Source organism: Sycon ciliatum, chromosome 10 (assembly GCF_964019385.1).
Source record: "Sycon ciliatum chromosome 10, ocSycCili1.1, whole genome shotgun sequence".
Lineage (NCBI taxonomy): Eukaryota > Metazoa > Porifera > Calcarea > Leucosolenida > Sycettidae > Sycon > Sycon ciliatum.
In genome coordinates this window covers 27698810-27726415 of record NC_088652.1, presented here as the reverse complement: position 1 = coordinate 27726415, position 27606 = coordinate 27698810, and the positions used below count along the sequence as shown (strand labels likewise).

Here is a 27606-nt window from a genome sequence, read left to right as displayed (position 1 = left end):
CATGCGTAAATCCAGGCTCGAAGGCACTGTAGTCGATGATTGGCGTGATGCAGTGGTTGTGCCCATCCCCAAGAAGGGAGATCTACTCCACTGTGATAACTGGCGCGGCATCAGTCTGTTGGACGTTGTTGGCAAGCTGCTTGCCCGTATTCTGCAGGACCGCCTCAAAGCTATCGCTGAAGATGTCTTGCCAGACTCTCAGTGCGGCTTCAGAAAGGGACATGGCTGCGTCGATATGGTGTACGTCGCACGGCAGTTGATGGAGAAGACGTTGGAGCATGATTCAGATGCATATGTCCTGTTCGTCGATCTGAGAAAGGCGTATGACAGTATCCCGCGTGCAGCGCTGTGGCAGGTTCTCCAAAAGCTTGGTGTTCTGCCAACAATGCTCCGCATCATTCAGTCACTCCACAACGGCATGACTGCTTCTGTTCGGGTGAATGGCAAGCTGACTGACCCGATAACCGTGCGGAATGGATTGCGTCAGGGCTGCACTCTCGCACCAATGCTCTTCAATTTGTACTTCTCTGCCGTCGTTGCCAGTTGGAGGTCCAGTTGTCCGGACGCTGGCATATCCTTTCGATATAAAGTCGGGAGGAAGCTAGTAGGTGACCGAACGGCGAAGGGCAAGCTCCTGTCATCAACGGTCACAGAATCCCAGTTTGCTGACGACGCTGCACTCTACGCAACATCTCGGCCTGCCTTCGAAGCGATGACTTCCAGCTTCATCACATGCGCAAGCAGCTGGGGCCTGACGGTCAGTGTGAGAAAGACCAGGGGTATGGCTGTGGGTGAGTCTGCTGATCGCCGTGACGTTGTTGTTGGAGCAGACACGATTGAGGTGGTGGACCAATTCACCCACCTTGGCAGTGTGCTCTCCTCGGATGGTCTTGCCTGTGCTGATGTCCGCTCTCGCCTTGCGAAAGCCTCAGCTGTGTTCGGAGCCCTCAAAGCTCCTGTCTTTGATAACCAGACCCTGTCGCTTTGCAGCAAGAGGCGTGTCTATGAGGCTGTCGTCCTCACGACCCTCTTGTATGGTGCGGAGACGTGGACCACCAAGGCAGGCCACCTCCAGAAGCTAAACACGTTTCACCATCAGTGTGTTCGGTCCATTGTGGGTATCGGTCGTCGTCAACAGTGGGATGATCGGATCTCAACGGCCACATTAGCAGCTACATTCGGTGTTGACCCTGATATCACCCGCATCATCCGTCGCCACCGGCTTCGTTGGCTGGGTCACGTCGGCAGGATGGACGACTCACGCGCACCGAAGCAATTGCTGTTCGGCAAGCTGCCTGCCCCCCCCCCCCCCCCGTCCTCGTCACGGCCCGAAGAAGAGGTGGCGAGATGTGGTGTCGACTGACCTGGCGGACCTCGGCGTGACCACCTGGCTTGAGAGTTGCCAAGATCGTCCCGGCTGGAGACGAGTTGCGAGTAGCACCCCACCGCCACGGCCCGCTCCTGATCCTCTTCTATGTGTCTGTGGACGCCCATTTCGTCGACCAGGAGACCTGAAACGACATGCCAAGTTCTGCGCTCGTGTTCTCACTTGAACTTTCCGACATTCGCTATCATTGCGTACGCAATGGGCAAGATCAAGGTCAAGGTCAAGGTGTGTGTGTGTGTGTGTGTGTGTGTGTCTGTGTGTGTGTGTGTGTGAGTGTGTGTGCGTGTGTGTGTGTGTGTGTGTGCGTGTGTGAGTGTGTGTTTGTGTGAGTGAGTGCGCTAGCTTTTAGACTCGGTTCTGATGTTGACAATGGTGCTGGTACTGACCATTGAGCACATTCGCCATTGTTGCCATGTATGCATCAGATTGATGTTGTGATGAGGTGAACCGCTACTCGCGGGGGGGGGGGGGTGTCATGAGAACGCTGGTTGCCTGGTGTGATGTTGGCGTGGTGATCGACATCATTTTGAGACAGCTGTTTTCCTTGCCCTGAAGACTAAGGGTGCGTTCTTATATTCTCTAGCTTCTCGGAGAAGAAGAGTTCTTATATTCTCTAGCTTCTCGGAGAAGAAGAAAAGAAAAGTCGAAGAAACTTGCATAATTCAAGAACGGGTCTCCTCCATGTAGGAAGACAGTCTCCATTATAGCATTTATGTGTCAGGTTGCTTAAAAGTGAGAGGGTGGTGGTGTTCCCACGGCTGCGAAACAAACAGATTGACCGGGACTTACGCAAACCGCGAATCATCATGAATGTGTTCTTACTGTAATGTGTGTAAAGTGAGGCGGACTTATTGCCGAAGAGACCAAAGTCAGTACTAGTCTTCTATGCCAGACAGGCATTCTATACGAGGTAGGTATTTTATGTATAACAGTACTAAAACCAGGCGTATGTGCCAACAGTGCATCTTCAACATCAGGCTTGTATTCAAAACAGGCTTCTTTACGAGACAGGTTTCAACTGTAGAATGGTGCACAGTGGCCAAGTGAATGTTGGTTTCCGGTGACTGCTCATGTCCAACATGTGTGCTTAGATGATGACTATAATCAGTGGTCAGAGCATTGCATAGCGAAGTTCTCAAGCTCTGGTAGTGCCAGCTACTTTTACTAGGATACCTGCGCCGTGACGCTACACACACCGACGACAGTCACCATTCCTCGTTTTGTTTATCGTGTTTTCTGCAGATATTGACGAATGTGGTGATGGGATTCACAGCTGTAATACAAATGCACAGTGCCAAGACATTGATGGTTCATACACATGTATGTGCAATAGTGGATACACCGGAGATGGCACAATTTGCAATGATATCAATGAATGTATTGATGGAAGTCACACATGTAATACCAATGCACAGTGCCAAGACACTGATGGTTCATACACATGTATGTGCAATAGTGGATACACAGGAAACGGCACAACTTGCAATGATATTGACGAATGTGCCAGTGGTATGAGTCATGGCTGCAATGCCAATGCTGGGTGTAGTAACAATGCTGGTAGCTTCCAATGCACATGTAATACTGGATACAGTGGAAATGGGATTCAATGTACAGGTATGCTGCTTACTGACTAATTGTCAATGAATTGGTTATGTGTGTTGACCCTTAGCCAATTATCTATTTCTCATTTTCTACCTCTTTCTCTCTCAATCTTGCTTACATCCGGACATTTTCTGCCTGCCTGTTTGCTCCTCTGTCTCTCTATGTCTCTGTTCCCCACCCCCCCCCTCCCACCCACATCTCTCTCTACTTAGTCCGGCTTATCGCAATTGTCGCTTATCTATCGCCACCAGGGGCGTGCTCGGCCCCCCAACTAGGGGGGTGCACGGGAGCCCCCCCCCGGCAATTTTCTGCAATATGTTTGCAACCTCTCTTGAATTTTAGAGCATATTTGCATCATTACAATTGCAATTACCCAGATTGAAAATTTTTGGGGGTGCACGTGCCCCCCGTGCCCATCGCCGAGCACGCGCCTGGCCACTAATAACTGGAATTTTGTTACCGCTATGTGAAATTTCCAATAGCCATAGTGAGGAAGCATGATACATGAATACTCTCGGCCACAAGAAACAAAGTTCAGCAATGGAATCTGGTGAAGCGAGTCGAAGACGGGAAGCAGGGTTACAAGAAAATGTACAAAATAAATCAGCGAGGAAGCGCGTTCTTGCACTCACTAGCTTCTCGGAGAAGAAGAAAAGAGAAGTCGAAGAAACTTGAATAATTCAAGAACGAGTCTCCTCCATGTAGGAAGACAGTCTCCATTATAGCATTTATGTGTCAGGTTGTTTAAAAGTGAGAGGGGGGTGGTGTTCCCACGGCTTCGGAACAAACAGATTGACCGGGACTCACGCAAACCGCGAATCATCATGAATGTGTTCTTACTGTAATGTGTGTAAAGTGAGGCGGACTTATTGCCGAAGAGACCAAAGTCAGTACTAGTCTTCTATGCCAGACAGGCATTCTATACGAGGTAGGTATTTTATGTATAACAGTACTAAAACCAGGCTTATGTGCCAACAGTGCATCTTCAACATCAGGCTTGTATTCAAAACCGGCTTCTTTACGAGACAGGTTTCAACTGTAGAATGGTGCGCAGTGGCCAAGTGAATGTTGGTTTCCGGTGACTGCTCATGTCCAACATGTGTGCTTGGATGATGACTATAATCAGTGGTCAGAGCATTGCATAGCAAAGTTCTCAAGCTCTGGTAGTGCCAGTTACTTTTACTAGGATACCTGCGCCGTGACGCTACACACACCGACGACAGTCACCATTCCTCGTCTTGTTTATCGTGTTTTCTGCAGATATTGACGAATGCAGTGATGGGATTCACAGCTGTAATACCAATGCACAGTGCCAAGACATTGATGGTTCATACACATGTATGTGTAAAAGTGGATACACCGGAAATGGCCCAACTTGCAATGATATCAATGAATGTGCCAGTGCACAAAACAACGACTGCCACTCAGCGGCTTCATGTACAGACACAACTGGTTCATATACATGTATGTGCAATAGTGGTTACACAGGAAATGGCACAACGTGCAAGGATATCAATGAATGCAGTGATGGGACTCACACATGTAATACCAATGCACAGTGCCAAGACACTGATGGTTCATATACATGTATGTGCAATAGTGGATACACAGGAAACGGCACAACTTGCAATGATATTGACGAATGTGCCAGTGGCATGAGTCATGGATGCAGTGCCAATGCTAATTGTAGTAACAATGCTGGTAGCTTCCAATGCACATGTAATACTGGATACAGTGGGAATGGGATTCAATGTACAGGTATGCTGCTTACTGACTAATTGTCAATGAATTGGTTATGTGTGTTGACCCTTAGCCAATTATCTATTTCTCATTTTCTACCTCTTTCTCTCTCAATCTTGCTTACATCCGGACATTTTCTGCCTGCCTGTTTGCTCCTCTGTCTTTCTATGTCTCTGTTCCCCAACCCCCCCCCCCCTCCCACCCACATCTCTCTCTACTTAGTCCGGCTTATCGCAATTGTCGCTTATCTATCGCCACCAGGGGCGTGCTCGGCCCCCCAACTAGGGGGGTGCACGGGAGCCCCCCCCCCCCCCCCGGCAATTTTCTGCAATATGTTTGCAACCTCTCTTGAATTTTAGAGCATATTTGCATCATTACAATTGCAATTACCCAGATTGAAAATTTTTGGGGGTGCACGTGCCCCCCGTGCCCATCGCCGAGCACGCGCCTGGCCACTAATAACTGGAATTTTGTTACCGCTATGTGAAATTTCCAATAGCCATAGTGAGGAAGCATGATACATGAATACTCTCGGCCACAAGAAACAAAGTTCAGCAATGGAATCTGGTGAAGCGAGTCGAAGACGGGAAGCAGGGTTACAAGAAAATGTACAAAATAAATCAGCGAGGAAGCGCGTTCTTGCACTCACTAGCTTCTCGGAGAAGAAGAAAAGAGAAGTCGAAGAAAATTGAATAATTCAAGAACGAGTCTCCTCCATGTAGGAAGACAGTCTCCATTATAGCATTTATGTGTCAGGTTGTTTAAAAGTGAGAGGGGGGTGGTGTTCCCACGGCTTCGGAACAAACAGATTGACCGGGACTCACGCAAACCGCGAATCATCATGAATGTGTTCTTACTGTAATGTGTGTAAAGTGAGGCGGACTTATTGCCGAAGAGACCAAAGTCACTACTAGTCTTCTATGCCAGACAGGCATTCTATACGAGGTAGGTATTTTATGTATAACAGTACTAAAACCAGGCGTATGTGCCAACAGTGCATCTTCAACATCAGGCTTGTATTCAAAACAGGCTTCTTTACGAGACAGATTTCGACTGTAGAATGGTGCGCAGTGGCCAAGTGAATGTTGGTTTCCGGTGACTGCTCATGTCCAACATGTGTGCTTGGATGATGACTATAATCAGTGGTCAGAGCATTGCATAGCAAAGTTCTCAAGCTCTGGTAGTGCCAGTTACTTTTACTAGGATACCTGCGCCGTGACGCTACACACACCGACCACAGTCACCATTCCTCGTCTTGTTTATCGTGTTTTCTGCAGATATTGACGAATGCAGTGATGGAAGTCACAGCTGTAATACCAATGCACAGTGCCAAGACATTGATGGTTCATACACATGTATGTGTAAAAGTGGATACACCGGAAATGGCACAACTTGCAATGATATCAATGAATGTGCCAGTGCACAAAACCACGACTGCCACTCATCGGCTTCATGTACAGACACTGATGGTTCATATACATGTATGTGCAATAGTGGTTACACAGGAAATGGCACAACGTGCAAGGATATCAAAGAATGCAGTGATGGGACTCACACATGTAATACCAATGCACAGTGCCAAGACACTGATGGTTCATACACATGTATGTGCAATAGTGGATACACAGGAAACGGCACAACTTGCAATGATATTGACGAATGTGCCAGTGGTATGAGTCATGGCTGCAATGCCAATGCTGGGTGTAGTAACAATGCTGGTAGCTTCCAATGCACATGTAATACTGGATACAGTGGAAATGGGGATCAATGTACAGGTATGCTGCTTACTGACTAATTGTCAATGAATTGGTTATGTGTGTTGACCCTTAGCCAATTATCTATTTCTCATTTTCTACCTCTTTCTCTCTCAATCTTGCTTACATCCGGACATTTTCTGCCTGCCTGTTTGCTCCTCTGTCTCTCTATGTCTCTGTTCCCCACCCCCGCACCCCCCTCCCACCCACATCTCTCTCTACTTAGTCCGGCTTATCGCAATTGTCGCTTATCTATCGCCACCAGGGGCGTGCTCGGCCCCCCAACTAGGGGGGTACACGGGAGCCGTCCCACCCCCCCCCCCCGGCAATTTTCTGCAATATGTTTGCAACCTCTCTTGAATTTTAGAGCATATTTGCATCATTACAATTGCAATTACCCAGATTGAAAATTTTTGGGGGTGCACGTGCCCCCCGTGCCCATCGCCGAGCACGCGCCTGGCCACTAATAACTGGAGTTTTGTTACCGCTATGTGAAATTTCCAATAGCCATAGTGAGAAAGCATGATACATGAATACTCTCCGCCACAAGAAACAAAGTTCAGCAATGGAATCTCGTGAAGCGAGTCGAAGACAGGAAGCAAGGTTACAAGCAAATGTACAGAATAAATCAGCGAGGAAGTGCGTTCTTGCACTCACGCTTTCACAGGTCCAGAGTTCATTCAACTCTGCATTACTCGAGAGCCGCCGTTACTTGAGCTGACATTTGCCGGTGTCTAGCTGCTGGCGAAGAGTATCTCTTGCTTTCTCAGACTGTCGTATGGCAGCAATTGGAAAGGAACAGTTTGGGCTATCACTTCGGTGCTTGTAGGAACCGTGGGCAGTGTGACCTGTGTGTCACCACAGTGTGTTTCAACAAAGCCTTCGAATGAGGCATACATGCCTCTCCAGACAGCTGTCGTACTCTCCGCTGGATGCGCGTACCGCGACTTGTGTAATGCCGCTGCCAGGTCTAAGAAGGGACAACCAAAACGTCCCTCGCATCGCATCGAAAACATCTTTATTCTTCAGCATGACGCTTGCACTCCTCTGCTGTGCACGCGTGCCTGTCACGCACTCCAGTATGTCAGTTGGCCCTGCTACAGTTCCGGTCTTCGGGTCGCGGGGCTTGGCTTTTTGGCAACATAGACAGTGAATGGCCAGATTTCCACTTCCCAAAAATGTCGAACACATCGCGATTCAAATCGCTAGTCGCGATCAGTTTTCTCTTGTGCCGCCTTTGATCTTGCCATCACAACCTCACAAGCAAAAGTAAGTTAGATATCGCGATTGGACTGGGCTTTGCCTGTAACAAAGTGCGTGGGAGATAAGTGACAATTGTGATGAGCCGGACCAAGTAGATGCATGGCCGCCCAAGTTCTATGCTTGGATTTCTAAGCATGCACGTTGGATTGAGAAAGAAATGTATGGTGATAAGTACATGCACCACATTGTTTCCAGGATAGGCTTTGCCCACCAAAGATTTCAGCATATCGAGTATGCTTTGATTCCGTTTCTTTCCACAGCTAGCATGTTGTTGGTCTAAATGTGCGCTGCTATGTTTGTGAGATTAGCGACACCAACATTTTATTCTTCTACTCGTTTGCAGATATCGACGAATGTAGTTCTGGAACTCATAATTGCAGTGACAAAGCTGCATGCATGAATATGGATGGTAGTTTCCAATGTACATGTCTAAATGGTTATGGTGGCGATGGACACAATTGTACAAACATGAATGAATGCAGTGATGGTAGTCACATGTGCAGTGACAATGCAAATTGTACAGACTCGCTCGGATCATATGCATGCACATGTAATACTGGTTACTATGGTAATGGGTCCAGCTGTGCAGATAGGAATGAGTGTTCAACTAGCAAGCACAATTGTCACAATGACTCTGAGTGCGTGAACAATGCTGGTAGTTTTGTTTGTGTCTGCAAAACTGGTTATACCGGCAGTGGGCAGAACTGCTCTGATGTGAACGAGTGTACTGGCATTCATGAGTGTGATAGTAACGCCAACTGCACCAACAGCAAGGGATCTTTTACATGCAGCTGTCACCATGGTTATGTTGGTGATGGCAAGACCTGTTCTAACTTTGATGAATGCAACGCGACAAGAAATGATTGTGATGGGAATGCAACATGCACTGATACTATTGGTTCGCATCAATGTGCATGTAAAACTGGTTTTACTGGCAATGGACGTGTTTGCAGCCGTAAGTATTCGCATTTTTCCATCTTTTGCCGCAAGATTCTATTTTGCGAAGAAAAAAGACTGGCAGGGAGTCTTTAGCTTGTTTGCTTGTGTAGTGGACTTTTTCACCGTGATCCAAAGCATCTAAATGAAAAGACATGGGTAATGAAGAATTTATAGAAAAGAAATGGGTGATGAAGAATTCAAACGTATTTGGGCCACTCTTCTAGCTCTTTATCCCTTCCAGGGTCCCAGTGCATTTATAGCGTGTGAGCACTGCAACCCAGTGCATCAGTAGAACTGTGCAGACAGCAATATCAAAATTGTCTCAACATTTTTGTTGGTTTGAACTCGAGTTTGTCATAACTCGTAACATTTTGTCCTTTTCCTTTCTTCTTTTTTGTTGGTCAATGAATTTTCACAATTTATGGCTCACTTAATTAAAAGATCTTATCCCCCTGCTGTACGTCTTTTGGTATTCAGCCTCGGCGTGCTAAGCCAACTCGGAGCACAAATCCAACTATAAAACAATTATCCCAAGACCAAAAAGATCTCCACATACGCATCCATGCTGAGCCAGATCCTGCCAGAAGAAAAGTTCTAAAAGAAGAGCGCAACAGTATTCAGCACAAAATCAGAAAAATACTGAGGCAGGATGGAGACGACTTCTGGCAAAGGCAGGCAGAAGCTACTGATGCTTTACGACCTGACCCACGCTCCTATTACAATGCAATCCGGAATCTGCGCCAAATGAAGTCGAACACCAACACTCCTCCTGTTCGGCTGGCAGACGATGATGGCAATATCATGACAAGCATTCAATGGAATCTCGACACATTTAGTAAATACTTCCAGTCAATATTTCATCGCCCTGACCTACCCTGTGATTTCCGTGGCTCGCAAGATATCAATGATGAGGAATTGCCGTTTACCACCCAAGAAGTCACTTCAGCAATCAGTAAACAAAAAAAAGGAGGCGCCGTGGGACCCGATGGAGTCAGTGCGGAAATGCTACGAGCTGCTAAGGACCTCCTCAGTCCTTGGCTAGCCTCTTTCTTCAATGCAATACAGAGTGTTGGTTATTGCCCTGACGATATGCGCAGTGGATTGGTAGTACCTGTATACAAACCAGGCAAGCCACTCGGAAAACCGAAAAGTTATCGCCCCATCATGTTACTCTCTGTAGTGAGAAAGGTGCTGACGTCAGTTATTACTAAACGTAGCACGGATGACATCACCGTTTATGTCTCTGAAACCCAGGCTGGATTTCGTCCAGGTCGCTCAACCGCTGATGGTGTATTTTACACAAGGTCGCTGTGTGAGCGGGCCTTGCTTGGCAACTGGACATATTCCGTCACCCTTCTAGATTTCTCTGGTGCTTTTGACACTATAATTCGCACCACAGCACTTGACAGGTTAGAGGAAGCAGATATCAGCACAACAACCATCAAGTCTCTACTTTCCAACACGACAGCCAGGATCAAGCTGAGTGGCTCCCTGAGTCCCCCTTTCCCAACTAACATCGGAGTGGTCCAGGGAGACCCGATGTCCCCTATTATGTTCATAACATATGCAGAAGGCACAATGCGCAAGATCAGGGAAAGATGCACAATTCGCTCACCAATGCCTGCTCCAACAACGCAGTACGCTGACGATACTACTCTGCATAACCGAAATGACGATGAGGCGAAGGCTCTTGTTGCTGAGTGTGAACCTATATTTAACGAAGACAACCTCAAGCTCAATACACAGAAAACTGAATATGTTGATGTTACAAGAAACAGCAACGAATGGAGATCAATCAAACTCCTGGGTTCTCTATTGGGCTCTGCAGAAGACGTGGACATGAGAATCTCAAAAGCAAACAGGGCGTTTGGTTCGATTTCTTGGAGACGGCATTCCTTTCAATCCCGACTGTGTATGTTTAACTGCCTCATAATGCCGATCCTTCTATACAATTGCGGATTGTGGACTCTGTCCAAATTGCTGAACGACAAACTGGACAAATGGCAACGGAGGAAGCTACGCGTACTGCTGCAGATTGTCTACCCGCAACGCATCACCAATAACAACTTATACACAGAAACAAAACAATCTCCAGTTAGTGCCACATGTCGGCGACGCAGGCTGCTGTGGTTTGGCCATGTGGTGCGAGAGGGTCCGGAATCCGCCTCGTTCCAAGCACTGGAGCTATCAATCAACACAAACGACATAAAAAAACCCCGTGGCCGTCCGCCATTGCGGTGGATAGATACGATTCGGCACGACCTGAAGGCAGCGGATCTCTCCGTGGAGAGCGCTCTCCAAGCTGCAGGAGATAGACTAACTTGGCTTGACACTGTTGACAGATGCGTCGACTCTGCTCCTGTCTAACAGGTTCAGGGAAGATGCGAGCTGTGTTTATTATTATTATTATCCCCCTGCTCATCTTCCACGTGCTTCAAGCTCATACAGCACCACAGGAACGCCCCTAGCATCGCCAAAAGTGTCCCTATCATGTTTCAGGTCGGCCTTTTCAGTTTCTTTAAACCGATAAACTTTGCGGCGCGCAAAGTTTACATTTCATGAAGTGGGCTGGTTCACGGTGAGAAACTTCGGCGATTTTACCTCTTCATTGGGATCTGTTGCTGTCTACAACGAATGTACAGAGCAGTTTGCGGCAATTTATATTCGCCAATGTGTGATGGTCCCGGAAATAGCGAAATTTAATCTCTAGTGAAAGTTTCTCACTTTTCAGTAGGCATTTTCAGTTTGGCCATAATATCATGGTTGTGTGTTTGGTATATTTTGTTACTTTTTTATATTCTGCTCAGAGGTACATTGCAAACCTGTGGGTGCTCCTGCACATGGTGGTACAAGCAGCAAGAGTCCCAATATCAACTATGGAGAAACTCAAACGTTTACCTGTTCTGTTGGTTTTAATCTTGTTGGAAATGCAACATTGTCATGCGGTGCTGGCGGAAGCTTGAGTGGAACAGCACCTTTGTGCCAAGGTATATAATACATATCGCCAAGAGTACATCACCCCCAAGAGTGTGCAACTCCAGCCATGGGGTCTGCGATGGCAGAAATTCACATCACGTGACAAACCCGTTCGCATCATTGCACCGTGTGCATGATACCAGCTCGTGGGCTTTGTGTTCAAACTTCAAACCCTCTTGTGGTCACTTTGCACTGTTTGCCAGCGTTATTACTCTTTCAACCATGGCACGTGCTGTTTCTGCACTGATTCCTTTTTGCAGGCAGTCGCATACTCTTGGGAGTCATGTACTCTTGATATCGATAAGACTACTTTTATAGATTTTTAAAGAATGCTGTTTATCATATCCAAATAACAATATCCTTGGTTCGGACCAGTGAACACGCTGCCGTATGCCCCAATACTTTGAAATTCTCCTTCCGTCCAACGCCGCATACTCTTGGGAGTTATGTACTCTTGATATCGATAAGACTCCTTTTATAGATTTTTAAAGAATGCTGTTTAACATATCCAAATAACAATATCCTTGGTTCGGTCCAGTGAACACGCTGCCGTATGCCCCAATACTTTGAAATTCTCCTTCCGTCCAACCTTAAAATCAAGGCTGCAACAGACAGGGGCTAACAGGTTTGGGTATTTCTATCTGGGTAGAGCTGGGACATTATCGGCTGTTTGTTGACAGTCGCACTAAGACAAGCAAGTCACAAACATTGCGATGTGCAAAGCGACACTTGTAATGACGGGTAGGAAGTACTTTATAATGAGGTTTTGTTGATACAGCAGAGAGATGGCTTGATGACAGCCTCAGCCAAAGACCGGCATGCTTGGTTTTCTTGTTGTTGTTGTTGTTGTTGTTGTTGTTGTTGTTGTTGTTGTTGTTGTTGTTGTTGTTGTTGTTGTTGTTGTTGTTGTTGCGTAGATGTGGATGAGTGCAAGGATTCAAACGGAAATCTTCACAACTGCCACAGTCTAGCAATGTGCAATAACTCCAATGGAACATTCCACTGTGTATGTATAGGTGGATATACTGGAAACGGCACACATTGTGCAGGTAGGATTGAGTTATGCTTCTATCATCACGTCCTCCGGGAAAAGGCATACAGGACTGTTGGGTGGCGTAGAACTGGTGGTCAGCCTCCTAGCTACAACATGGGTCCATCCATCAGCATAACGCAGAAACATGCCGGTCGGCCTCACACTAAGCCTAGTACACGTCCAGACGGGAAACCGTCACGCAAACGTTTAGAATTACACCTTGCAACCAAAAGTGTTGGTGCATTTCCCAAAAAAATCGTAGTTTGCTTTTGGATGAAACCTGTCAGATGTTCGACGGAGTGCCTCATGTTTCGTATACAGGAAAGGCAAAGGCAACTACAAAACTCTCATTGAAGTCGACGTATATGGAAAATGGTTGAGACTTAACTGAGTTACGTTCAATAGAGTACTTGGTCCGGCTTATTGCAATTGTTGCTTATCTATCGCCACTAAGAACTGGAGTTTTGTTACTGCTATGTGAAATTTCCAATAGCCATAGTGAGGAAGCATGATGCATGAATACTCTCCGCCACAAGAAACAAAGTTCAGCAATGGAATCTGGTGAAGCGAGTCGAAGACGGGAAGCAGGGTTACAAGAAAATGTACAAAATAAATCAGCGAGGAAGCGCGTTCTTGCACTCACTAGCTTCTCGGAGAAGAAGAAAAGAGAAGTCGAAGAAACTTGAATAATTCAAGAACGAGTCTCCTCCATGTAGGAAGACAGTCTCCATTATAGCATTTATGTGTCAGGTTGCTTAAAAGTGAGAGGGTGGTGGTGTTCCCACGGCTTCGGAACAAACAGATTGACCGGGACTCACGCAAACCGCGAATCATCATGAATGTGTTCTTACTGTAATGTGTGTAAAGTGAGGCGGACTTATTGCCGAAGAGACCAAAGTCACTACTAGTCTTCTATGCCAGACAGGCATTCTATACGAGGTAGGTATTTTATGTATAACAGTACTAAAACCAGGCGTATGTGCCAACAGTGCATCTTCAACATCAGGCTTGTATTCAAAACAGGCTTCTTTACGAGACAGGTTTCAACTGTAGAATGGTGCGCAGTGGCCAAGTGAATGTTGGTTTCCGGTGACTGCTCATGTCCAACATGTGTGCTTGGATGATGACTATAATCAGTGGTCAGAGCATTGCATAGCGAAGTTCTCAAGCTCTGGTAGTGCCAGTTACTTTTACTAGGATACCTGCGCCGTGACGCTACACACACCGACCACAGTCACCATTCCTCGTCTTGTTTATCGTGTTTTCTGCAGATATTGACGAATGTAGTGATGGGATTCACAGCTGTAATACCAATGCACAGTGCCAAGACATTGATGGTTCATACACATGTATGTGTAAAAGTGGATACACCGGAAATGGCACAACTTGCAATGATATCAATGAATGTGCCAGTGCACAAAACAACGACTGCCACTCAGCGGCTTCATGTATAGACACTGATGGTTCATACACATGTATGTGTATTAGTGGTTACACAGGAAATGGCACAACGTGCAAGGATATCAATGAATGCAGTGATGGGACTCACACATGTAATACCAATGCACAGTGCCAAGACACTGATGGTTCATATACATGTATGTGCAATAGTGGATACACAGGAAACGGCACAACTTGCAATGATATTGACGAATGTGCCAGTGGTATGAGTCATGGCTGCAATGCCAATGCTGGGTGTAGTAACAATGCTGGTAGCTTCCAATGCACATGTAATACTGGATACAGTGGAAATGGGATTCAATGTACAGGTATGCTGCTTACTGACTAATTGTCAATGAATTGGTTATGTGTGTTGACCCTTAGCCAATTATCTATTTCTCATTTTCTACCTCTTTCTCTCTCAATCTTGCTTACATCCGGACATTTTCTGCCTGCCTGTTTGCTCCTCTGTCTCTCTATGTCTCTGTTCCCCACCCCCCCCCCCCCACCCACATCTCTCTCTACTTAGTCCGGCTTATCGCAATTGTCGCTTATCTATCGCCACCAGGGGCGTGCTTGGCCCCCCCCAACTAGGGGGGTGCACGGGAGCCCCCCCCCGGCAATTTTCTGCAATTTGTTTGCAACCTTTCTTGACTTTTAGAGCATATTTGCATCATTACAATTGCAATAACCGAGATTGAAAATTTTTGGGGGTGCACGTGCCCCCCGTGCCCATCGCCGAGCACGCGCCTGGCCACTAAAAACTGGAGTTTTGTTACCGCTATGTGAAATTTCCAATAGCCATAGTGAGGAAGCATGATACATGAATACTCTCCGCCACAAGAAACAAAGCTCAGCAATGGAATCTGGTGAAGCGAATCGAAGACGGGAAGCAAGGTTACAAGCAAATGTACAGAATAAATCAGCGAGGAAGCGCGTTCTTGCACTCACGCTTTCACAGGTCCAGAGTTCATTCAACTCTGCATCACTCGAGAGCTGCCGTTACTTGAGCTGACATTTGCCGGTGTCTAGCTGGTGGCGAAGAGTATCTCTTGCTTTCTCAGACTGTCGTATGGCAGCAATGGGAAAGGAACAGTTTTGGCTATCACTTGGGTGTTTGTAGGAACCGTGGGCAGCGTGACCACACTGTGTGTCACCACAGTGTGTTTCAACAAAGCCTTCGAATGAGGCATACATGCCTCTCCAGACAGCTGTCGTACTCTCCGCTGGATGCGCGTACCGCGACTCGTGTAATGCCGCTGCCAGGTCTAAGAAGGGACAACCAAAACGTCCCTCGCATCGCATCGAAAACACCTTTATTCTTCAGCATGACGCTTGCACTCCTCTGCTGTGCACGCGTGCCTGTCACGCACTCCAGTATGTCAGTTGGCCCTGCTACAGTTCCGGTCTTCGGGTCGCGGAGCTTGGCTTTTTGGCAACATAGACAGTGAATGGCCAGATTTCCACTTCCCAAAAATGTCGAACACATCGCGATTCAAATCGCTAGTCGCGATCAGTTTTCTCTTGTGCCGCCTTTGATCTTGCCATCACAACCTCACAAGCAAAAGTAAGTTAGATATCGCGATTGGACTGGGCTTTGCCTGTAACAAAGTGCGTGGGAGATAAGCGACAATTGCGATGAGCCGGACCAAGTAGATGCATGGGCACCCAGGTTCTATGGTTGGATTTCCAAGCATGCACGTTGGATGGAGAAAGAAATGTATGGTGATAAGTACATGCACCACATTGTTTCCAGGATAGGCTTTGCCCACGGGAACACTAAGCCTAGTACACGTCCAGACGGGAAACTGTCACCCAAACGTTTAGAATTACACCTTGCAACCAAAAGTGTTGGTGCATTTCCCAAAAAAATCGTAGTCTGCTTTTGGATGAAACCTCTCAGATGTTGGACGGAGTGCCTCATGTTTCGTATACAGGAAAGGCAAAGGCAGCTACAAAACTCTCATTGAAGTCGACGTATATGGAAAATGGTTGAGACTTAACCCTTTACCATCCGTGCGTGCTTGAATACACTAAAACATTCGTAACTCGATCGCTTCTTGGCGGAATTTAAAGAACTAAGTATCTAGGAAGAAGCCGAAGAGCCCAGCTTTCCATTGCATCAATCGGTAAAGAGCTGCGATGTCGCCTTCCAAAGATATTATGCTCGACATTTCAGCTACGGCAAAAGTCGAATTTCTTTCCGAGTGACTGACCTTGAGCGGGGATTTTTCCCTCTCCTGACATGCTGAGTCACTTTGGCATGCTTTGAGCGCGTGAACAGCATGAAAAGAAACTCAAGCAAAAAATTTGGAATGTCTACGATGAAGGAGCGAGAAATGGCTGGCGAGGAGAGAATTTCCTCGTATATCCAGCGATGGGGTGTATTTGAAGCTCCCTGGCGCTGGATATGTGATCTCGGTAGTGTCCTGTTCGAGCTCAATGTACGCAGCTCGTGGAGAGCATTCCAGAATGCCCAAGATTGTGAAAATTGGTTATTAGAACCGAAGATATTCTCAGAATAAGGTGAGAATTATTACATTTGGGACTGCTGGGGAAATTTGGTCGGATGGTAAAGGGTTAACTGAGTTACGATCAATAGAGTACTTGGTCCGGCTTATTGCAATTGTTGCTTATCTATCGCCACTAAGACCTGGAGTTTTGTTACCGCTATGTGAAATTTCCAATAGCGATAGGGAGGAAGCATGAAATATGGAAGAACTCGCTCATAACCTCAGTTGCTGAGGTGGACCACTTTGGCAATCCCGTTTTCGAAACGCCAGCCTAGCGACGGCTGCGGAAGGAGAAAAAGATATGGTACGAGGGGGCAAAGAAACCACGATTTGTTGCGTAAGCCTTTTCTCCTTCGTTTTCTGAATATTGCTTCTTTCTTTGCCTCCATGTAGGAAGACAGTCTCCATTATAGCATTGTGTCAGGTTGTTTAAAAGTGAGAGGGTGGTGGTGTTCCCACGGCTTCGGAACAAACAGATTGACCGGGACTCACGCAAACCGCGAATCATCATGAATGTGTTCTTACTGTAATGTGTGTAAAGTGAGGCGGACTTATTGCCGAAGAGACCAAAGTCACTACTAGTCTTCTATGCCAGACAGGCATTCTATACGAGGTAGGTATTTTATGTATAACAGTACTAAAACCAGGCGTATGTGCCAACAGTGCATCTTCAACATCAGGCTTGTATTCAAAACAGGCTTCTTTACGAGACAGATTTCGACTGTAGAATGGTGCGCAGTGGCCAAGTGAATGTTGGTTTCCGGTGACTGCTCATGTCCAACATGTGTGCTTGGATGATGACTATAATCAGTGGTCAGAGCATTGCATAGCAAAGTTCTCAAGCTCTGGTAGTGCCAGTTACTTTTACTAGGATACCTGCGCCGTGACGCTACACACACCGACGACAGTCACCATTCCTCGTCTTGTTTATCGTGTTTTCTGCAGATATTGACGAATGCAGTGATGGGATTCACAGCTGTAATACCAATGCACAGTGCCAAGACATTGATGGTTCATACACATGTATGTGTAAAAGTGGATACACCGGAAATGGCACAACTTGCAATGATATCAATGAATGTGCCAGTGCACAAAACAACGACTGCCACTCAGCGGCTTCATGTACAGACACTGATGGTTCATACACATGTATGTGTATTAGTGGTTACACAGGAAATGGCACAACGTGCAAGGATATCAATGAATGCAGTGATGGGACTCACACATGTAATACCAATGCACAGTGCCAAGACACTGATGGTTCATACACATGTATGTGCAATAGTGGATACACAGGAAACGGCACAACTTGCAATGATATTGACGAATGTGCCAGTGGTAAGAGTCATGGATGCAATGCCAATGCTAGGTGTAGTAACAATGCTGGTAGCTTCCAATGCACATGTAATACTGGATACAGTGGAAATGGGATTCAATGTACAGGTATGCTGCTTACTGACTAATTGTCAATGAATTGGTTATGTGTGTTGACCCTTAGCCAATTATCTATTTCTCATTTTCTACCTCTTTCTCTCTCAATCTTGCTTACATCCGGACATTTTCTGCCTGCCTGTTTGCTCCTCTGTCTCTCTATGTCTCTGTTCCCCACCCCCGCACCCCCCTCCCACCCACATCTCTCTCTACTTAGTCCGGCTTATCGCAATTGTCGCTTATCTATCGCCACCAGGGGCGTGCTCGGCCCCCCAACTAGGGGGGGTGCACGGGAGCCCCCCCCCCCCCTCCGGCAATTTTCTGCAATTTGTTTGCAACCTTTCTTGAATTTTAGAGCATATTTGCATCATTACAATTGCAATTACCCAGATTGAAAATTTTTGGGGGTGCACGTGCCCCCCGTGCCCATCGCCGAGCACGCGCCTGGCCACTAATAACTGGAGTTTTGTTACCGGTATGTGATCATAAAGACAGTACTATAGTGTGACCATTGTCAGAATTATGATGAAGAAAGGAAAAGGATAAAATGTTACAAGTTATGACAAACTGTCCACCAACGTTACCAGATCTTATACAGTCAGCGAGTGCGACAAAATGGCACAAAACAAAAAAATGCCGAATGTCTCAGTACCTCTTGTCAGTTTTGTGTCATTTTGTCGCACTCGCTGACTGTATAAGATCTGGTTACGTTGGTGGACAGTTTGCCATAACTCGTAACATTTTGTCCTTTTCCTTTCTTCATCATGATTATATTGGCTCACCATCCATGTTCAACATTGTCAGAATTTATCATAATAATATGATTAATGTGTACCACGAACAACACTACCAGCACCAGCACAAGCCGCCAGCACCACCACCCCCGCCACTAGCATCGCCAGCACCACCACCCCCGCCACTAGCATCGCCAGCACCACCATGCCCGCCACTAGCATCGCCAGCACCACCACCCCCGCCACTAGCATCGCCAGCACCACCACCGGCACCGCAAGCATCGCCACCACCAGCAAGCACCCCCACCACGAGCACCACCAACACCACCAACACCACGAAACTTATATATTCCCACATCATTATTTTCTATTCGTAAACTCCAATCCAGGGATCGCACATGATTAACTTTGGATGAATTTCTCACTTCCCAACTTTCAATAATGGTCTCTGTCCTGCGTATAGCTTTACATTACATCATTTCCGTTTTTTTCCTCTGCACAGCAACTTTCGGGAATCTTGCCGTTCCTCTGCCTGATCTTAAAGATGTGTCAGCTAATGTACGTAATGACATCCAATCATATCGTTATTCCATTCTGATGTGGAATGAAAAGAATCAGTCATTGCTGCCAACAGGTCTACAAGGCACTGGTTTACTGGCTATGCAGTTTCCAGTTTTGTTAGAGAATGTGACATTTGGTTACTATGTTGCTGTCATTGATGGTCTGAGAAACAACAGCACCAGTGACCGTGGTACTAGTGGCAATGATAAGTTATCACCTTCATACTCATCATCAATGGTTGTAGCAAGCAGTGCTGTGAACTTAGACTTTAACTACACTGGCACCACACCAAGTATCCCTGGAGTTACTGGTGTGTGGCGTAGCTATGAATCAACGGGTGATAACACTATCGACATCTTAAAACCACCATCACCACCAGCACCATTAATGGATTCGTATGATGAAGTTGTGTTTGTCTTCAAGAATCCAGTAATGAATCGTACAGTTGTGGTAGTGAAGAGTACAAATGATTCAAGAGTGCAAGTACCTGTTGAAGAGTTAGGTGGTAGTCCAATTCAGTATAACTTCACATATACTTACTCAACAGCTGCTGTGGCTGGTGACAAGAGAAAGGAAAATGTCACATCTACTACATCTCCCATCTTCACTTTCCAACCAGGTAAGGCATGACATGTTTAGCTTAGGTTTAATTTGGGTTACTGGGGTTATGGTATTTTCCAGGAGAGCCATTGTCATTCAAATTGGTGCGTGCCAGACTAGATGGAATGATTTCAGATAGAGCATTTTCCATTGCTTGCCGAAAATGAACTTTTCGTGTGCAAGCCTGAGTGTTGCTAGCAACAATCTCTCTTATTCTTCCTGAACTTTACATAAGTTTCCATGGATTTTTGGACTAATGGTTCGTTCTGGAGCTAGTACAGTCAGACCTCGCTTATCCGGTCCTCGTTTATCCGGATCCCTCGCCATCCGGAAGAAAATAGTTGGTTACAAATGTACAGCATATGCCATGCTTACATACAGTATGTGTGTTCGATTATCCGGTTCCCTCGCCTATCCGGATATTTTTGTGAAAAACGGATGTGTGCGGTTATGCGAGGTCTGACTGTAGCAGTGAAGTTATGGAAATAGCATGTGTTTTTGGTCGTCAATGCTAGTCACTTTTATTATGCCGTATTAAATATGGGTAATACCACCCGGTGGCAATACCTTGTTTCCATATCGTCCTGAGGATGGTGAAAGCCAAACATCGGACATCAAGGAATATTTTGTTATAGTCTACGGTTTGAAAGTTAGCCTTTTCAATTTCGCAATTTCCTAAATAGCCACTATCTATCTCTGAATAAAAAAGGGTGTGTAGCACGCGTATTGTCTTACTGTAGCATGACAGCAACCCCCCTTCCCTATCTTGAGTATAGTACTAGTGGTATGTAGTAATCCTGATGCTCTGATACATGCCGAGGCGAGCTGTGCTCAGTCTCCGGCTAGCTGTATGCTCAGTCTCCGGCTAGCTGTATGCTCAGTCTCCGGCTAGCTGTATGCTCCGTCTCCGGCTAGCTGTATGCTCAGTCTCCGGCTAGCTGTATGCTCAGTCTCTGGCTAGCTGTATGCTCAGTCTCCGGCTAGCTGTATGCTCAGTCTCCGGCTAGCTGTATGCTCAGTCTCGGGCTAGCTGTATGCTCAGTCTCCGGCTAGCTGTATGCTCAGTCTCCGGCTAGCTGTATGCTCAGTCTCCGGCTAGCTGTATGCTCAGTATACATTCTTGATCTTCTCTTCTTCCTCTTTTTTCTTCTTCTTTTTTTTTCCTTTCTCTTTTCTTTAAAATGTTTCACTGCCAGAAGTCGTCTGCATATAAGGAGGCAGATATGCCTGTTTGTTTTGTTTGTTTGTTTATTTAGAGTCGAAGAACAAACAGGCAAATTTGCCTAATTACATGATATCGACTAAAAAGGAGAATAAATTATAAAAGGCCAATGAAGGTAATGACACTGAGTAGAGTGGGTAGTAAAGTATTACGTCATTGTAAAAGCCAGTTAGGCCAGTAAAGGAAATAATAATACAGCGGGCAGTGGCATTACTGAAAAGCAGCATGTGCTGGGAGGGATCGCATGAATCGGTGGTACTGTGGGATTTTCCTGATGTCGGGCTGGAGCCTGTTCCACAGTGATACACATTGGAATGAGGCAGAATGTGTGCCAGCGGATGTCTTAGTGACTGGAAATTTAAGTGTTCGATTTCCCTGACTACGTGTAGCACGGCCGGCATTAAGAGGACTGAACATATCGGTAAGCAATGTGCTGCATTTACCCTGAAGGCAGCGCCAAGTGTAGCCAAGAAGCTTGTGGCAGTACATAACTTCTAGCGAGTGCAATCGCAATTGGCAATACAGCGGCGCAGATGGGGATGCAAATGGAGCGTTGTAAACACAGCGGACTGCGCGCTTGAGTAGCCGCTCTAGGCGCTCGAGCTGATGTGAGGTGAGGCCAGCAGAGAAACAGTTGCTAGCATACAGGAAGTAAGGAAGGATCAGGGACTTCAGGTACGTGATGCGGCACGGGAGGGGCATGCAGCGCCTGTTTCTAAACAGGACAGCTATTTTACAGGCAGCTCGCTTGGCGATCTGGTTGACCATTGTGGTCCACTTGAGATCTTGGTCCATGTGGACACCAAGATACTTTGCGGATTCTACTTGTGTCAGTTGAACTCCAGAGCACATAACGCTGACACGAGGATTCACAGAACGATGGGCAGGGATGAACAAAATCTGGGTTTTACTCTCGTTTAGTACCAGGTTCCTGCTGGCAAGCCATCTGGCCAGGTGTGTAACTGCAGAAGACATACTGCGTTCCAGCTGATGTCTGTCCCTGCTACTAATATAGAGCATGATGTCATCTGCGAACTGAACTGTCCGCACACCATACGGTTGCACTTCAGCTGTGACACCACGGACATAGAGGACAAACAGCAGAGGACCAAGTACGGAACCCTGGGGCACACCACTGCTGGGCTGGAATACCTTGCTGTGCTGGTTCCCAATGACAACTCTTTGCTGCCGGTCACTTAAGTAGTCTGCCAGCCAATTCAGCGCACTTCCACCAACACCAATACTGAAGAGGTCGCGGATGAGGGTGCCATGTTGAACCTTGTCGAATGCCTTCGACATGTCAACAAAGGCGGCGCAAGTTGAGAGTCCGGAGTCTTTGGCATTGGCAAAGGCCTCTGATGCCATCACAACAGCATCCTCTGTTGAGTGCTGTTTCCGGAATCCGAACTGGCAATCTGGGTAGAGGCTGTGGGTAGTCAAGAATTCAGTGAGTTGCGAATGTACGATGCGCTCAAGGATCTTTGAGATAATAGGCAACAGAGAAACAGGCCTGAAATTGGTGGCCTTAGTAGGGTCGCCGCTCTTGTACACAGGGGTGATATTTGCAAGTTTCATGGATAGTGGAAATCTCCCTTCGGAAAGTGACTTGTTGAAGATGAGAGTTACTGATGGAGCTAAGAGGTCAGAGCATGCTGCTAGTACAAGAGCAGGTACGCCGTCACTGCCCGTTGACTTTGTCGTATCTACACTGCTGCGCCTGTTTGTTGTACGACTTTAAATAAATCCAACCAACCAACCAACAGCAATCACTAAGATGAGCTTAATCGACATGAGTATACCGTGTTTATACTTGCAGTGTCAAACGTAGCTCTAAATAAGTGTTGTTACATCTTTTTCAGTCCCCCCCCCCCCCCCTCTCTGTCTCCACATCCACCGCACACTACACATACTAAACGTCTAAAGCCCTATTTCACAACAGTTGATTTTCGATTTCTCCTTGTTTATTTTGCACAGCAACTCTCGGGAAACTTGCCATTCCTCTGCCTGATCTTCAAGATGTGTCAGCTAATGTACGTAATAACATCCAATCATATCGTTATTCCATTCTGATGTGGAATGAAAAGAATCAGTCATTGCTGCCAACAGGTCTACAAGGCACTAGTTTGCTGGCTAAGCAGTTTCCAGTTTTGTTAGAGAATGTGACATTTGGTTACTATGTTGCTGTCATTGATGGTCTGAGAAACAACAGCACCAGTGACCGTGGTACTAGTGGCAATGATAAGTTATCACCTTCATACTCATCATCAATGGTTGTAGCAAGCAGTGCTGTGAACTTAGACTTTAACTACACTGGCACCACACCAAGTATCCCTGGAGTTACTGGTGTGTGGCGTAGCTATCAATCAACGGGTGATAACACTATCGACATCTTAAAACCACCATCACCACCAGCACCATTAATGGATTCGTATGATGAAGTTGTGTTTGTCTTCAAGAATCCAGTAATGAATCGTACAGTTGTGGTAGTGAAGAGTACAAATGATTCAAGAGTGCAAGTACCTGTTGAAGAGTTAGGTGGTAGTCCAATTCAGTATAACTTCACATATACTTACTCAACAGCTGCTGTGGCTGGTGACAAGAGAAAGGAAAATGTCACATCTACTACATCTCCCATCTTCACTTTCCAACCAGGTAAGGCATGACATGTTTAGCTTAGGTTTAATTTGGGTTACTGGGGTTATGGTATTTTCCAGGAGAGCCATTGTCATTCAAATTGGTGCATGTCAGACTAGATGGAATGATTTCAGATAGAGCATTTTCCATTGCTTGCCAAAAATGAACTTTTCGTGTGCAAGCCTGAGTGTTGCTAGCAACAATCTCTCTTATTCTTCCTGAACTTTACATAAGTTTCCATGGATTTTTGGAATAATGGTTCGTTCGGGAGCTAGTAGCAGTGAAGTTATGGAAATAGCATGTGTTTTTGGTCGTCAATGCTAGTCACTTTTATTATGCTGTATTAAATATGGGTAATACCACCCGGTGGCAATACCTTGTTTCCATATCATCCTGAGGATGGTGAAAGCCAAACATCGGACATCAAGGAATATTTTGTTATAGTCTACGGTTTGAAAGTTAGCCTTTTCAATTTCGCAATTTCCTTAATAGCCACTATCTATCTCTGAATAAAACAGCAATCACTAAGATGAGCTTAATCGACATGCGTATACCATGTTTATATGTGCAGTGTCAAACGTAGCTCTAAATAAGTGTTGTTACATCTCTTTCAGCCCCCCCCCCCTCTCTGTCTCCACATCCACCGCGCACTACACATACTAAAAGTCTAGAGCCCTATTTCACAACCGTCGATTTTCGATTTCTCCTTGTTTATTTTGCATAGCAACTCTCGGGAAACTTGCCATTCCTCTGCCTGATCTTCAAGATGTGTCAGCTAATGTACGTAATGACATCCAATCATATCGTTATTCCATTCTGATGTGGAATGAAAAGAATCAGTCATTGCTGCCAACAGGTCTACAAGGCACTGGTTTACTGGCTATGCAGTTTCCAGTTTTGTTAGAGAATGTGACATTTGGTTACTATGTTGCTGTCATTGATGGTCTGAGAAACAACAGCACCAGTTACCATGGTACTAGTGGCAATGATAAGTTATCACCTTCATACTCATCATCAATGGTTGTAGCAAGCAGTGCTGTGAACTTAGACTTTAACTACACTGGCACCACACCAAGTATCCCTGGAGTTACTGGTGTGTGGCGTAGCTATGAATCAATGGGTGATAACACTATCGACATCTTAAAACCACCATCACCACCAGCACCATTAATGGATTCGTATGATGAAGTTGTGTTTGTCTTCAAGAATCCAGTAATGAATCGTACAGTTGTGGTAGTGAAGAGTACAAATGATTCAAGAGTGCAAGTACCTGTTGAAGAGTTAGGTGGTAGTCCAATTCAGTATAACTTCACATATACTTACTCAACAGCTGCTGTGGCTGGTGACAAGAGAAAGGAAAATGTCACATCTACTACATCTCCCATCTTCACTTTCCAACCAGGTAAGGCATGACACATTTAGCTTAGGTTTAATTCCCGTAGTTATGCAGAAGACCTTACTTCAGTAACGTCTAGCGCTAGCCATGGTCCACACAGCTTTTATTTCGTGTTTTTTTTTTGCCACGCCTGGCGCTCTCCAGTATCTGTCCCGTACCGTACCATCAAGAGAATGAATATGTACAGTAGCATTATGTATAGCATTAAAGCGGTCAGCACCAAGAAATGAGAGACTCTATAGGCATGGCATATATGTATGCGAAGTGTATCGGGCGAATGCATGCAGGGCGATAGTGCAGTAACGTCTGCCGCTAGCTACCCAGGGTCCACAAAATCTTCCTCCGTTAACAACAACTTTGCGATGGTTTTTGATGGATATGAAAACGCTTAGAACAGGTCAAGAACAGTTTGTATCGACTGCAAACCACTGGATGAAGGTAGTTCAGCTCATGTAGAGCGTCTTTACAAGATAAACTAGTGGCAGAATGAGCAGAGAGTTCAGTTTGCCTCGCTTTCGCTTGCCTTAAAGCATAGCGTAGGGCCCTGAGCTTCCAAGCTCTCTCGTTTGGGTTACTGGGGTTATGGTATATTCCTGGAGAGCCATTGTCATTCAAATTGGTGCATGCAAAACTAGATTGGATGATTTCAGATAGAACATTTTCCATCGCTTGCTGAAAATGAACTCTTCGTGATGTGCAAGCCGAAGTGTTACTAGCAACAAACTCTCTCATTCTCTCTGAACTTTACAAAAGTTTCCAATGATTTTGGAATAATTTTTCGTTCTGGAGCTAGTAGCAACGAAGTTATGGAAATAGCATGTGTTTTTGGTTGTCAATGTTAGTCACCTTTATTATGCAGTAACATGGGTGATACCATCCGGTACCAATACCTTGTTTCCATATCATTGCTTTGAGTACTGGAAATGATGAAAGCCGAACATAGGGCGTCAAAGAATATTTTGTAATAGTCTATGGTAAAAAGTTAGCCTTATAGATTTCACGATTTCCTAAATATCCAATGTCTATCTCTGAACCCTCCTCAATCGACAAGATGAGCTTAATCGACATATGTATACCGTGTTTGTTCATGCAGTGTCAAACGTAGCTTTGAATAACTTATGTTACATCTCTTTCAGCCCCCACCCCCACCTCCATATCCACCGCACACCACACACACTAACACCTATTTCACAACAGACGATTTTCGATTTCTCCTTGTTTGTTTTGCACAGCTACTCTCGGGAATCTTGCCGTTCCCCTGCCTGGTCTTCAAGATGTGTCAGCTAATGTACGTAATGACATCCAATCATATCGTTATTCCATTCTGATGTGGAATGAAAAGAATCAATCATTGCTGCCAACAGGTCTACAAGGCACTGGTTTACTGGCTATGCAGTTTCCAGTTTTGTTAGAGAATGTGACATTTGGTTACTATGTTGCTGTCATTGATGGTCTGAGAAACAACAGCACCAGTGACCGTGGTACTAGTGGCAATGATAAGTTATCACCTTCATACTCATCATCAATGGTAGTAGCAAGCAGTGCTGTGAACTTAGACTTTAACTACACTGGCACCACACCGAGTATCCCTGGAGTTACTGGTGTGTGGCGTAGCTATGAATCAACGGGTGATAACACTATCGACATCTTAAAACCACCATCACCACCAGCACCATTAATGGATTCGTATGATGAAGTTGTGTTTGTCTTCAAGAATCCAGTAATGAATCGTACAGTTGTGGTAGTGAAGAGTACAAATGATTCAAGAGTGCAAGTACCTGTTGAAGAGTTAGGTGGTAGTCCAATTCAGTATAACTTCACATATACTTACTCAACAGCTGCTGTGGCTGGTGACAAGAGAAAGGAAAATGTCACATCTACTACATCTCCCGTCTTCACTTTCCAACCAGGTAAGCGAGAGATAGTGCCTCTCCTCCGCCCCTCCCCATCCTACCTGCGCTCCTTCCTCTCCGACCCCATCCAAAAAACCCTCCTCCGGGTACAAGATGTTTGTTAAACGTGAAGTGTATTGAATGATGGTATTTTGGTTGTACAGTAGGTATCGGTTATAGCGTGGGTGTTTGAAAAACGACATTTGATTCATATTGCAGATATTTCTTACACACGACAAATCACGTGTGACATATCACATGCACGTGTGACATCATACATGTACATGTATGCGCGCACGTTTGGCATGTGGGCACTGTTATATTCGCCAGAATATGATCGACAGAGAACTACATGAGCAAGAGCACAATATATTACAACTATACTTCAGAACGACAAGCAAGGAACTATTCGAAATCAGGAAACGAATAACTGACATAGCTGACAGAGTAGACTACGCGCTCTACTTCAAACACTACGCATAACGTACA

At 45.7% G+C, this 27606-nt stretch overlaps 1 protein-coding gene across 1 annotated transcript in view; it reads left to right on the top strand.

Moving 5' to 3' along the window:
- The window catches only part of LOC135826816 (uncharacterized), a 45226-nt gene that overhangs the window by 497 nt on the left and 17123 nt on the right, over positions 1-27606 (top strand). Inside the window, exons 1-11 of the mRNA XM_065339419.1 lie at positions 1-1286; positions 2630-3001; positions 8090-8701; positions 11493-11672; positions 12579-12710; positions 13966-14463; positions 17593-18090; positions 19315-19992; positions 23170-23847; positions 24554-25231; positions 26458-27135. The exon at positions 1-1286 is cut by the window's left edge and continues 497 nt beyond it. Coding sequence (XP_065195491.1) covers positions 1-1286; positions 2630-3001; positions 8090-8701; positions 11493-11672; positions 12579-12710; positions 13966-14463; positions 17593-18090; positions 19315-19992; positions 23170-23847; positions 24554-25231; positions 26458-27135 — 6290 coding nt within the window. The remainder of the gene's footprint in view (positions 1287-2629; positions 3002-8089; positions 8702-11492; positions 11673-12578; positions 12711-13965; positions 14464-17592; positions 18091-19314; positions 19993-23169; positions 23848-24553; positions 25232-26457; positions 27136-27606) is intronic.